General features: G+C 41.9%; 1 protein-coding gene across 1 annotated transcript in view; it reads right to left on the bottom strand.

The window, feature by feature from the left end:
* SMIM7 (small integral membrane protein 7) overlaps positions 1-12269 on the bottom strand; it is a 35169-nt gene that overhangs the window by 12285 nt on the left and 10615 nt on the right. Inside the window, exon 2 of the mRNA XM_056518155.1 lies at positions 9517-9558. Within this exon, the coding sequence (XP_056374130.1) occupies positions 9517-9558 (42 nt within the window). The remainder of the gene's footprint in view (positions 1-9516; positions 9559-12269) is intronic.

Raw genomic sequence — 12269 nt, 5'->3', positions numbered from 1 at the left:
AAAGCTTTAGAACAAAATGCTCCAACTGGCCACGCCATTTATGTCCCTCATATGTCACTCATTGTGGACACAGTTTTCATTACTTGCATATGCCACTGCACTGGCTTGTTGTCTGAACCATTTTTAAATTTAGTTCTATTATATGCACTGTGTGTTTTTAATCGCTATAAAGAGATTTTTTATATCCCACACGCAACTTGTCTTCTTGTTTATAACAGCCTGAAAGCTGCAAGAGAACCTCACTGATAGCAACACAGACTGAAACAGGCACAGAGCCTGAAGTCTTCTATTCATCACAGCGCTGCAACCATGTGAGGGCGGAAGTGGTCCCCCGGCAGGCTTCAGTGATGTCATGCCTGCTGGGAAATGCCCACTTTTTCCTACTGGGAGATTGCTGGAGGGGTGTTAGGAGTAGTTAGGGAACATAGCCAGAGTTCGTTTAGAACAGTTTATTTGGTGACAGGTAAGTTGATGCACAGATTCCCTGGGTCTGGTGCTTCCCTAGCTTACTACTAGTTTCCATGGTGATGAACGCTGGCAGCATAGAGGTGGCACAGAAATTATAGTGTAAGTGACTGTGTAAGTATGCATTGTCATGTGCACAGCTCTATGCAAATGCATAGAGAAGATGTACTATGCACTGTAGCCAACCACTGATGCACTGTGCCAACAAGACATCATCTGTATATGACGCCTGACATTTGCGATTGTGCACTTTATAATTCTCATATGTGATCTTTATATATCATTTTTGTGAGTGTGCTTATCCCCTTAGTGTCTTTGTGTATGTCCTCCAGTTTATTTGTAGTCTCTATATACTTTTGATTTTTTTTTTATAAACTTGTATGTTCTTATTACTCTATTAATCATGTACAATACCTATATGACCCCTTACAACCTTATGATTTAAAGTCCCAATAGGGACTATTATATCAAATCTTTTGATTGCTAACACTGTTTAATATCATGCTATAGCATAGCATTGGTCAGTATTATTGGTCATCTGCTTATACAGCCTGCAGAGAATGGTCAGCCACCATCATTACTGATCAGGACCTCTGATCTGAAATTGCGCTGTGGATGTCCCAGTCAGCCCCCCTAATGATAGAATAGTATTCCCTTGTACTATTTTAATAAAATTTAAATAAAAAAAACCACAATTTTTCTCAATCGTTCTGCACTCTATATTCCATAATAAGAATGTGAAAGTAAAGCTTTAGAAAGTTTTTGCAAATTTATCGAAAACATTTAGCATGAACATAAGTATTCAGACCCTTTGCCATGATACTCGAAATTTAGCTCTGGAGGTCTTTCATTTCTCTTGATCCTTTCTGAGATGTTTCTACACAATGATTGGAGTCCCCTGTGGTAAATTCAATTAATTGGACAGGATATGGAAAGACACAGCCCTGTCTATATAAGGTCTCAGAGCTGACAATACATACTGTATCAGAGCAAAATCCAAGCCAAGAGGTCGAATAACTGCCTAGAGCTCAGAGACAGGATGGTGTGAAGCCATTGATCTGGATTAGGGTACAAGAAAATTTCTGCCGCACTGAAAATTCCCAAGAGCACAGTGGTCTCCATAATTCTTAAATAGTACAAGTTTGGAACAACCAGGACTCTCAACAGAGCTGACCCTCTCGCCCCCCCCCCCCCCAACAAACTAAGAAAGCAGGGGAGAAGTGACTTTGTAAGGGTATGTTCACACAGTGAAATTCCACAGACAGTGGGAGCCTACAGAATATGCCAGCAATAGGACCACTCGGAAATGCGCCATCTCCATAGAGGGCAATGCATTTCTAAGCGGATTACGCCAAAAGAGTGAACGTATTTATTCTTTCGGCAGACACCTGAATTTTTGCAGTGGAAATATTGGCTGTTAACCCCTTAAGGACCAAGTCCATTTTGACCTTAAAGGGGTACTCCGATGGAATTTTTTTTTTTTTTAAAGAAAGTTAAACAGATTTGTAAATTACTTCCATTACGTAATCCTTTCAGAACTTTTTAGCAGCTGTTTGCTACAGAGGAAAATCTTTTTATTTTTTGAATTTCTTTTTTGTGTTGTCTACAGTGCTCTCTGCTGACACCTGATGCACGTATCAGGAACTGTACAGAGCAGGAGAAAATCTTCATAGCAAACCTATGCTGCTCTGGACAGAGGTGTCAGCAGAGAGCACTGTAGACAACACAAAAAAGAAATTCAAATAGTAAAGAATTTCCTCTATAGGATTAAGATTTTTTAAGAGAAGTAATTTACAAATCTGGTTAAGTTTCTGGCACCAGTTCATTTAAAAAAAAATAAAAAAAAAATAAAAAAAGTACTCCTTCAAGGACCAGGCCAATTTTAATTTTGCATTTTGGCATTTTCCTCCTCGTCTTCTAAAAATCTTATCTCTTATATTTTTATCAGCACCCAGTTGTCCTGCGTAATGACATCACTAATTTTACCATAAAATGTATGGCGCAACCAAAAAAATACTATTTCTGTGGGGAAATTAAAAAGAAAACCGCAATTTTGCTAATTTTGGAAGGTTTAGTTTTCACGCCGTACAATTTACAGTGAAAAATACATGTTTTCTTTATTCTGTAGGTCAATACGATTAAAATGATACCCATGATTACATACTTTTCTATTATTGTTGCGCTTAAAACAAAATCGCAGGCTTTTTAAACCAAATTAGTATGTTTAAAATCCTTCTATTTTGACGATCTATAACTTTTTCATTTTTCCATATAAGCGCTGCGGGCAATCGAATCATCCATATTTCCGACCGCATCTGAGGGGTTAATGGTATGAGGGCTCATTTTTTGCGCCACGACCTGTAATTTTTATTGATACATCATTTGTGTATATAAAACTTTTATTACGGGTAATTTTTTTATACATTTTTATTTGAAAGGGTGACCAAAAAGCAGAGCTTTTTTTTTCCTTTTACGTTGACCATGCAAGATCAATGACATAATATTTTAATAGTTCGGACATTTACGCACGTGGCAATACCAAATATGTGTATACATTTTTTATTTTTTTACACTTTATGAGGGTAAAATGGGGAAAAAAAGGACATTTTACATTTTTATTGGGGGAGGGGATTTTTCTATTTTTTTTACTTTTATTTTTACACTTTAATAGTCCTCATAGGGGACTATTTATAGCAATCCTTTGATTGCTAATACTGTTCAGTGCTGTGCATAGGACATAGCAATGATCAGTGTTATCGGTCATCTTCTGCTCTGGTCTGCTCGATCTCAGACCAGAGCAGAAGACCCGTGGAAGGCGGCGGAGGCAGGTGAGGGGTCCTCCGTGCGCCGTTCTGGATGATCATCCATATTTCAGACCGCATCTGAGGGGTTAATGGCAGACATCCGCGCAATCACCGATGTCTGCCATTACCGGTGGGTCCCTGGCTGTGATCAGCAGCCGGGACCAGCCGCGCATGATCCGAGTATTGCTCCGATGCTCGCGGTCATGTACAGGATGTAAATATACATCCTGGTGCGTTACGTACCGCAGCAGCAGGACGTAAATTTATGTCCTTGGTCGTCAAGGGGTTAAGAATTTTTCAGGCGGATTCTGCTCGGAAATTCCACCATGTGAATATACCCTAAGAGAGATGACCAATAACCCAATGGTCACTTTGGCTGACATCCAAAGATCCTGTGTGCAGATGGAAAAAAACGGAATGTCAACCGTCACTGCAGCACCCTACCAATCTGGGCTTTATAGCAAAGTGGCCAGAAAGAAGTCTCTCCACAAAAAAAAGACACATGAAAGCCAGCCTGAAGAGTGCAAAAAAAAAAAAAAAAGCACCTTAAAGGGTTATCCAGGAAAAAACTTTTTTTTATATATCAATTGGCTCCAGAAAGTTAAACAGATTTGTAAATTACTTCTATTAAAAAATCTTTCAGTACTTATGAGCTTCTGAACTTAAAGTTGTTCTCGGGAACCGCCCAGTTTAGAAGCAAATCCCCATAGCAAACCTTTTCTAAAATGGGCGGTTCCCGAGACACGTGTCATCAGAGAGACAGAAAACAAAAACCTTAACTTCAGGAGCACATAAGTACTGAAAGGATTAAGATTTTTTAATAGAAGTAATTTACAAATCTGTTTAACTTTCTGGCACCAGTTGATATATTTAAAAAAAAAAAAAAAAGTTTTTTCCTGGATAACCCCTTTAAGGACTCTCAGAATGTGTGATTCTCTGGTCTGATAAAACCAAGACTGAATATTTGGCTTTAATTCTAGGTGAGCACACTGTAATGGGATCATCCCTGGCCCTGACTCTCACCAATGACTGACAGATCTAGAGTCCAGTCTGAAGACCACTAGAGCTGTCAATGGTCATTGGTGCAGCTGGGACATTAAAATTGTGTTTTCTTGGTCATCCAAAGAGAACACGTATCCCCCATCCACAGGATAGGGAATAAGGGACTGATCTTTGCCCTGCAATCTCCAGAACAGGATCACAAATCTTCCAGCTGCATAAAGCATAGGGTTTTATGCACTCCATGGGAGTACAGCACGTACACACTAACCTTCGCTGTGGCTGTAAAGATCTGTCAGCAGAATCAGTGGTGCTGGTGTTCGACCTCTGGGACCCCCGCTAACTCCAGAACGGGCCCAGATTCTCCCAGCTGCACGGAGTCGGCATGCACTTAAGGCATTCTCTACAGAAGCACTGAAGATACATGCGCTGTACTCCCATGGAGTGCATGAAACCCTATGCTTTATGCAGCTGGAAGATTTGTGGTCCTGTTCTGGAGATTGCAGGGCAGAGATCAGTCCCTTATTCCCCATCCTGTGGATGGGGGATACGTTGTTAAACACTGGAGTGCACCTTGTCTTGGCTACTAGGTGTCTCACTTTTCTGCAATACCTCACACAAACTAAGGATCCATAAACACAACATATTTTCCAAGCTGAATTCCGCTGCGAAAACTCCATCTGCATTTACACTACAGAATTTCTGCAGCAGACATTCCGCCATGGAAACTCCGAAACCCAGATTCCACCAAAAGAATAAACATGTTCATTCTTTTGTCAGAATCCTCTTCGAAATGCAATGCCATCTTTGGAGACAGCGCATTTCAGAACAGTTTGGATCCTACCAGCATCTGATACAGATGGAATTTCGACCCAAAATATCTCCAGGAGGAGATTCCGTAGCGTGCATGGACCCGAAGGACATGTTCACATGTTAGAATTTCAATTGTGGAATACGGCACGGAATTCTGCTGCTGGCGCTAAGACTGCACAGGAACGCGCCATCTCATTGACGGCTATGCATTCTGTGCGGACTCGCACAAACAAATGATCGTGTTCTTTGTGCAGACACAGAAAATTTAATTTCCGTGCGGACATTCTGAAATATGAACATAGCCTAACCCTGAGTCCATGTTCACACCGCAGAATTTCCGTGCCGTTTCCGCATTCTGCTGTAGCAGAGTCCCATCCAACGGGGAATCCGGCACGGAAATTCTGCCGTGTAAACATGGACTCAGGGTTAGGCTATGTTCATATTTCAGAATGTCCGCACAGAAAACCTGCGGGCGCTGGCATGACATGCTGGTGCTAGGACCGCACAGGAATGTGCTGCCTCATAGATGGGCAATGCATTCCATGCAGAGTCTACCAAAACAATGGACATGTCTATTCTTCCTGTGGACAACAGAATTGGAATTTCGTTGTGTGCACAGAGAAGCAGAATCCCATTGAAATCACTGACACGTGAATTCCGCATTGAAATCTTGACACGTGAACATAGCCTTACACTTCTTAAACTTTGTGGGTGAATGAGGTACCCCCCCCCCCCCGTTTCCTCATTTGACACTCTAGCAGGGGTGTGGAAATTTTATAAAAAAACTACTTGTCCACGGGACTAAAATGGAGCAAAATCTACTTGTCCCTCATGACGATCCACTTGTCCGGCCAATTTTCGCTTTTACCCTCTCGTTTTTTCCTCCTCGCCCTATAATAGCCATAACTACCTACTATAATGATACCTTTTAATTTTTCAATAACATATTCTCTGAACCAAAAAAATATATAAATATATATTAAGTGAAGTGAAATTGAAATAGTAAAAGATAATTTAGCAGATTTGGTGGTTTTTCTTTTCTGCGCCATTTACCTTGTGGTTGAGGTAACATGTTCGTTTTATACTTTAGGCGCCTGATTATAGCGATACCAGATTTGTATCGTTTACGTCATGTTTTACTAATTCTGGACTTTTTCAAATTTTTTTTAATTGCCATTTTTTAACCCCTGTAGCTTTATTTTTTTTTCCGCATACCAGGCTGTATGAGGGCTCATTTTTTGCGCCATAATCTGTTTTTTGTATCGGTACCATCTTGGTATTCATCTGACTTTTTAAATCGCTTTTTTACTTTTTTTATGGGATATTATAAAAATTTCAAATCTGTGGTTTGGTATTTTTTTTTTACATTTACCGTACGGGATACATAATGTTATATTTTAATAGGTTGTACAATTACGCACGAAGCGATACCAAATAGGTTTATTTTTATTATGTTTGCATGTTTTTATATAGGTAAAGGGGGTGATTTGAACTTTTAACATGGAAGGGGTTAATGCAGCGGTCTTCAAACTGTGGCCCTCCAGATGTTGCAAAACTACAACTCCCAGCATGCCCGGACAGCCAACGGCTGTCCTGGCATGCTGGGAATTGTAGTTTTGTAACATCTGTAGGGGCACAGTTTGAAGACCACTGGGTTAATGTGTGTCTTTCAAACTTTTATTAAAACTTTTATTTATTATGATTTTTTTTTTAACACTTTATTACACTTATAGGAGGAATCATTAGATTCCTCAGACAGATGAATAGAGATCTATTGAACTCTATTAATCTGTGTGCTCTGTGATCCAGCCAGGATCTATCAATGACAGAGCTGGGACTGGAGGAAGCAGAGGTAAGTCCTCCGGCTACCTCCATAGTGGATCGCCCCCTCTGCGATCGCGCTGCGGGGGGGGGCGATCCACCCCACTAGCCCACCAGGGAGCGTTCACATGTCCCTTTAGACGCCGCTGTCAGCTTTGACAGCGGCGATCTAAAGGGTTAATAGCCAGCTGCGGCGATCGCCGCATGCTGGCTATTAGCGGCGGCCCCTGGCTTCTGAGAACAGCCGGGGGCTGCAGAGTATGGAGCGGGCAGGAATCCCGAGCCCGCTCCATACTCCCCTGTGAGCGCCGCATACAGTCTCCCCGTGCAGACGTGCGGGGAGCGAAGGCAAAGGACGCAGGTCTGCACGGGGAGAAATAAGCCACGCCCCCTCATCTCCCCCCGCACGTCTGCAGAGCAGGGGAGAGAAGACACATACACAGCTTCTCATCTCCCCTGCTCTGCTTCCGAGGACACAGGCTGCAGAGTATGGAGCGGGCAGGAGTCGGGATCCCGCTCCATACAGACTGCAGATCGCCGCGGCACTTGTCAGGTCCGGCCCTGCTTGCCCGAAGCCGGGCTAAGGGCCGGACAAATTCACCTGCCCGGCGCCCAAAACTGCTAGTCCGGGGCGTCGGGCGATAGAAATTCCACATCCCTGCTCTAGAGCAGTGGTCTCCAACCTGCGGACCTCCAGATGTTGCAAAACTACAACTACCAGCATGCCCGGACAGCCAACGGCTGTCCGGGCATGCTGGGAGTTGTAGTTTTGCAACATCTGGAGGTCCACAGGTTGAAGACCACTGCTTTAGAGAAAGGGAGCCTAGATGGAAGCATTTTTCTACTTTCATAAACTACAATGGAGAGAACTCCATGCACAGCCTACTTACCTGTCTTGAATGCCATCCCGAAACGAGTTACCAAGGATGCCAAGGTGGCTGGGGGCTGCACAGAACAGCAGTGGAAAGGGCAGCCTTGCTGGATTTTTACCATGAAGTGTAGTTTTTGGAACTTTATAAAATATATTTTTATTAAAGAAAGCAGCGGATCTAGAAAACAGCACAGCAGCTGGGAATATGTAAAGGTCTATACTGGCAGGTGCAAATCAGATCTCTAGAACCTTAGCCTGCTGGAGGAAAAGCCCAGACTCCCCTGAGAATCTGACATTCTCCTGGCTGTTCTGCTTGATTTTATATAAAGGTACTTTGTATTTTGAGGGGCTGTCAAAGGAAGAAAGAGGCCATGTTTATGTAATGTCAAACAGCGCCACCTTTATATACAGTGGTTCCATTAAGTAGAAATATGAATTTGTTTCAGGACGACCATTGTATGTTGAAACCATTAGGAGACCAGAAATAGATGGAAACCTGGTAATTGGTTCTGAAGCCCCAAAATGTCATCCAAAAATAGAAAAATAAAAAGCAAGGATTAAAGAAAAATAAGGAAATAAATAATATAGATATATGAAGACCTTACATATAAAAGTAGAGCAGTTAGATGCTGTAAATCACGGATTATGTAGGGGACAAGAGCTGCTTCAGGGTCTTAAAATGGAGCCGCCCTTACCTGGTGTCCAAAGGAGCATCTAACCATGGCACAGGTAAAGAGTAGTAGAGAACATGTAATACCTCCCTGTACTGTAGGGGGTGCTATCAGACAGCCAATCAGTATATGCACTTCAGTATAAGGGTTCACGCCACGTTTTTGCAATACAGTTCCCGTATCAGGTTTTTGATTTTAAAAAACGCATTCCTCAAAACCTGACTAAACTGTATCAAAATGTGTGTACAAATTTTTATCTGTATACAGTTTGAAAAATGATGTCCGGTCGCATCTGTTTAAAAAAATTTCAATAATAAAAAAAAAAGTATACATTTTTAACTTTTTCACTCCAATATGAATAAAGTTTCACTTGTTTGATTGAAATTCCAAGAAAACAAACTGTGCAAAGTCAAAAACCAGATGGTGAAAACCGGATGGAACCGTAGGCACATACGGTTCCTATTGACTCCCATGTTAAAAAAGAAAGTATAAGGTTTAATACGGTTTTCTGTCCGGAAAAAAAAAAAACTGTGAAAAACCGTACGGTTTGGAAAACGGAGACAACCGTATACATTATGGTGCACACGGTTTTGAATGGGAAGTCTATGGGCATGGTTTTCTGTAAGGTTGCATACATTTTTTTAATGAAACCGTATGCTAAAACCGTATTGCAAAATCATGGTGTGAACCCACCCTTACAGGTGTTTACCAGTAAAATGCTCATTCTGATTGGTCAGATCTTCCAGACATTGACACATCTGTAGCATTGTATGTGGAGTCTGGTTTCAAGTTACAATGGTCCAGAAAAGATCACTGTATGTTGAAACTATTGTAACCTGAGGCCATTGTAAGTTGAAGGATCAATGTATACAGATTGTGTGTGTGGCATTGGATCTTCGCTCTATAAATTTCAATACCATACACAACCACTGGAGAGATGAAATGTCTTACTTCAAGGTCTAAAATGTCTAGGTGTAAGGGGTACCCTCTGAAAATAAGCTGAAAGCTCAGTAGATTCAATTTTCTAGTTGTTAGCATTTCACCTGGCAGGTTAACATTGTTGAAAACTCACAATTTGAAGTTCAATACTGCTCCGGCATTCACCAACAGCGTCCTGTTATAGATGAATGGAAAGGGTCATTCAGATTATGTACTGCAGTACTACAATATAACAGCTCAGTTTCCGTTTATTAATGGGGTATTCCCAAGGCACAAAGTTACCCCCTATCAACAAGATAGGGGATAGGGGATAACAAGCTGTTCAGTGGTGGTCAAACCATGGGAACCTGCTGCATTCATTCTCCATATGGCTTCTGAACATTGCCAAGCATTCTTGTGATGGGCAGGGATCCCAGCAATCAGACCCACACTGCTTGTTATCTCCTATACATTTGCAAGTTGGGAATATCCCTTCAAAAATAATTAGCATATAAAGAACATAAAAAGTTTCAAAAGGTATAAACACATTGGCCAGCATTCATCATTGTAGGTGTAAGTGAAGCATTCATCATTGTAGGTGTAAGTGAAGCATTTATCATTGTAGGTGTAAGTGAAGCATTTATCATTGTAGGTGTAAGTGAAGCATTTTTCTACACTTTTTTTGTGTGCTGGTAATGTGTAGGAGCAGGGCTGGGTGGTATACCGGTTTATACCGCATACCGAAATTTTTGTGCTGCACGATATGAATTTTAACTCATACCGCAATACCAGTTTGGCCCCTCCCCCTCGGGAATGAATTATCAGCCCAGCGCTGTCCCCACATCGGGGAACAAATCATATGTGACCCGCGAGCGCTGTTCTGCCCCTTCCCCCAATTAATTATTAGCCCAGCGCTGCGCTGTCCCCATCGGGGTACTACTCACATAGGTTACCCTCCTCGTCCTCCTGTTTGTTGCGGCTGCCGGTGCTGACACACTATACCAGTGGTCTTCAACCTCCAGATGTTGCAAAACTACAACTCCGAGCATGCTCGGACAGCCGTTGGCTGTCTGGGCATGCTGGGAGTTGTAGTTTTGCAACATCTGGAGGTTCGCAGGTTGAAGACCACTGCTCTATACTGTATCCCTATGCCCGGGCTGCAAAAGGTAAACAAAATAAACTTTAACTCCCCTTCCCCGTCGGTCCGGACCAGCTTCCTGGGGACATGAACGTTGGACAGCCGTCAGCCTATCACCGGCCGCAGCCATGTTCCGCCTCAGCCGGTGATAGGTTGAGCCCACTGTCATGTAAGAAGCCGGCTTCTTACATGACAGTGGGCTCAGCCCATCACCGGCCGAGACGGTACATCGCTGCAGCCGGCGATAGGCTGACGGCTGTCCAACGTTCATGTCCCCAGGAAGAGCGTAAGGCCAACGTAGGAATGTGCATTAAAGTTTATTTTTGTTTACCTTCTGCAGCCCGGGCATAGGGATACAGTGTACAGTATAGAGTGTCAGCGCCGGCAGCCCGCAACAAACAGGAGGACGAGGAGGGCAGCGCTTGCGGGTGACATGTGAGTATTTACCCCAATGGGGACAGCGCAGCGCTGGGCTAATAATTAATTTGGGGGGGGGGGGGTGGATACCGTTATATACCGTGGAACCGCCATAAGTTACAAAAATACGCGATACACATACTTGGCCATACCGCCCAGCCCTAGTAGGAGCACCAAATTTATTGAAATTTCTCTCTTCATACACCAAAAAGCTAAGTCTGGGCTGGTGTAGTTTTAGAGACTTTTCAGTGGCTTTGCGCCTTTTTTGCACCTTTTTACAAAAAGGCGCAGTTCATAAAACCCTTCCATATCATGTGTATTGCCAAAATCAGGGGATTGCAACTCAAAATCAGCAGAAATTTGTAAACCAAAAGGCACAAATAAGCCCTGCTGTTTAAAAAACAGTCTAAAGACAATGATAAATGTCGGCCATTGTTCTCTAGGACTGGATACAGATATATTCACTGTTTATTACAAAACTTCATCTCAGATTTATGATTAGATTCATTCACTTACAGTTAAAAGAGGATATTTATAGTAGTTTTCTGGCTATAAGCATATCAAAGTCATAATAGTTTCTCTGCTGGGTCAGTGACACCTACAAGAGCACAATATAAAATCTGTCTCAAGCAGATTTACATGTATAAGGTTGATTGTTTTGGTAGGGAATTCAATACTACAATTAAAGGGGTATTCAGGTTTCAGAAAATTGTATTTAAATAAGACTATCACCCTAATCATTTTGATATAGTGTTATCAGACACTGGTTTCAGCATGCTTTTCAGCGATTCCTAGGAAGTTGTTTAGACCTTTCATTGTAAGTGCAGTATTGTCTCCGACTCCACGCCTCTTCCCTCCCGAAACAACGCATCATCCTCTGCTGTCTTAGGGTATGTTCACACAGCGGAATTTTGGACCAAAATATTTCAATGGGATTCAGCCACACTGTGCATACTTATAATCTGCCAAAATCACTTAAAACATAACTTTTATTACATCACACTTAAACGTAGATAAATGTAAATGAATAGAAGGCTCTACAACATAGTAAACCAAATTAGTAGGTGTAGATGAGTATCAACTGAAAAGAAATACCGGAGCATTTTTAGTACAAAAGCGCCCCCCCCCCCCCCCCCCCAAAAAAAAAAAAAAAAATCACAATATAAACTATCCCTATATGCAAATAGAGTCACCACAAACAAAATAAATGTACAAATGGTAAAAAAGCATGTAGGAGATAATGAATAGTAAAAAATAAAAAAACATAGACGATCATATGCTGGAGAAACAGTTCTATAGAGTGATGAATATAATGAAGGAGAACTAATGTTGGGGAAAAAAAGGGGGTGAAA

The sequence above is a fragment of the Hyla sarda genome, chromosome 1 (assembly GCF_029499605.1).
Source record: "Hyla sarda isolate aHylSar1 chromosome 1, aHylSar1.hap1, whole genome shotgun sequence".
In the NCBI taxonomy this organism is placed as follows: Eukaryota; Metazoa; Chordata; class Amphibia; order Anura; family Hylidae; genus Hyla; species Hyla sarda.
This window is presented reverse-complemented; position numbering and strand designations above follow the sequence as displayed.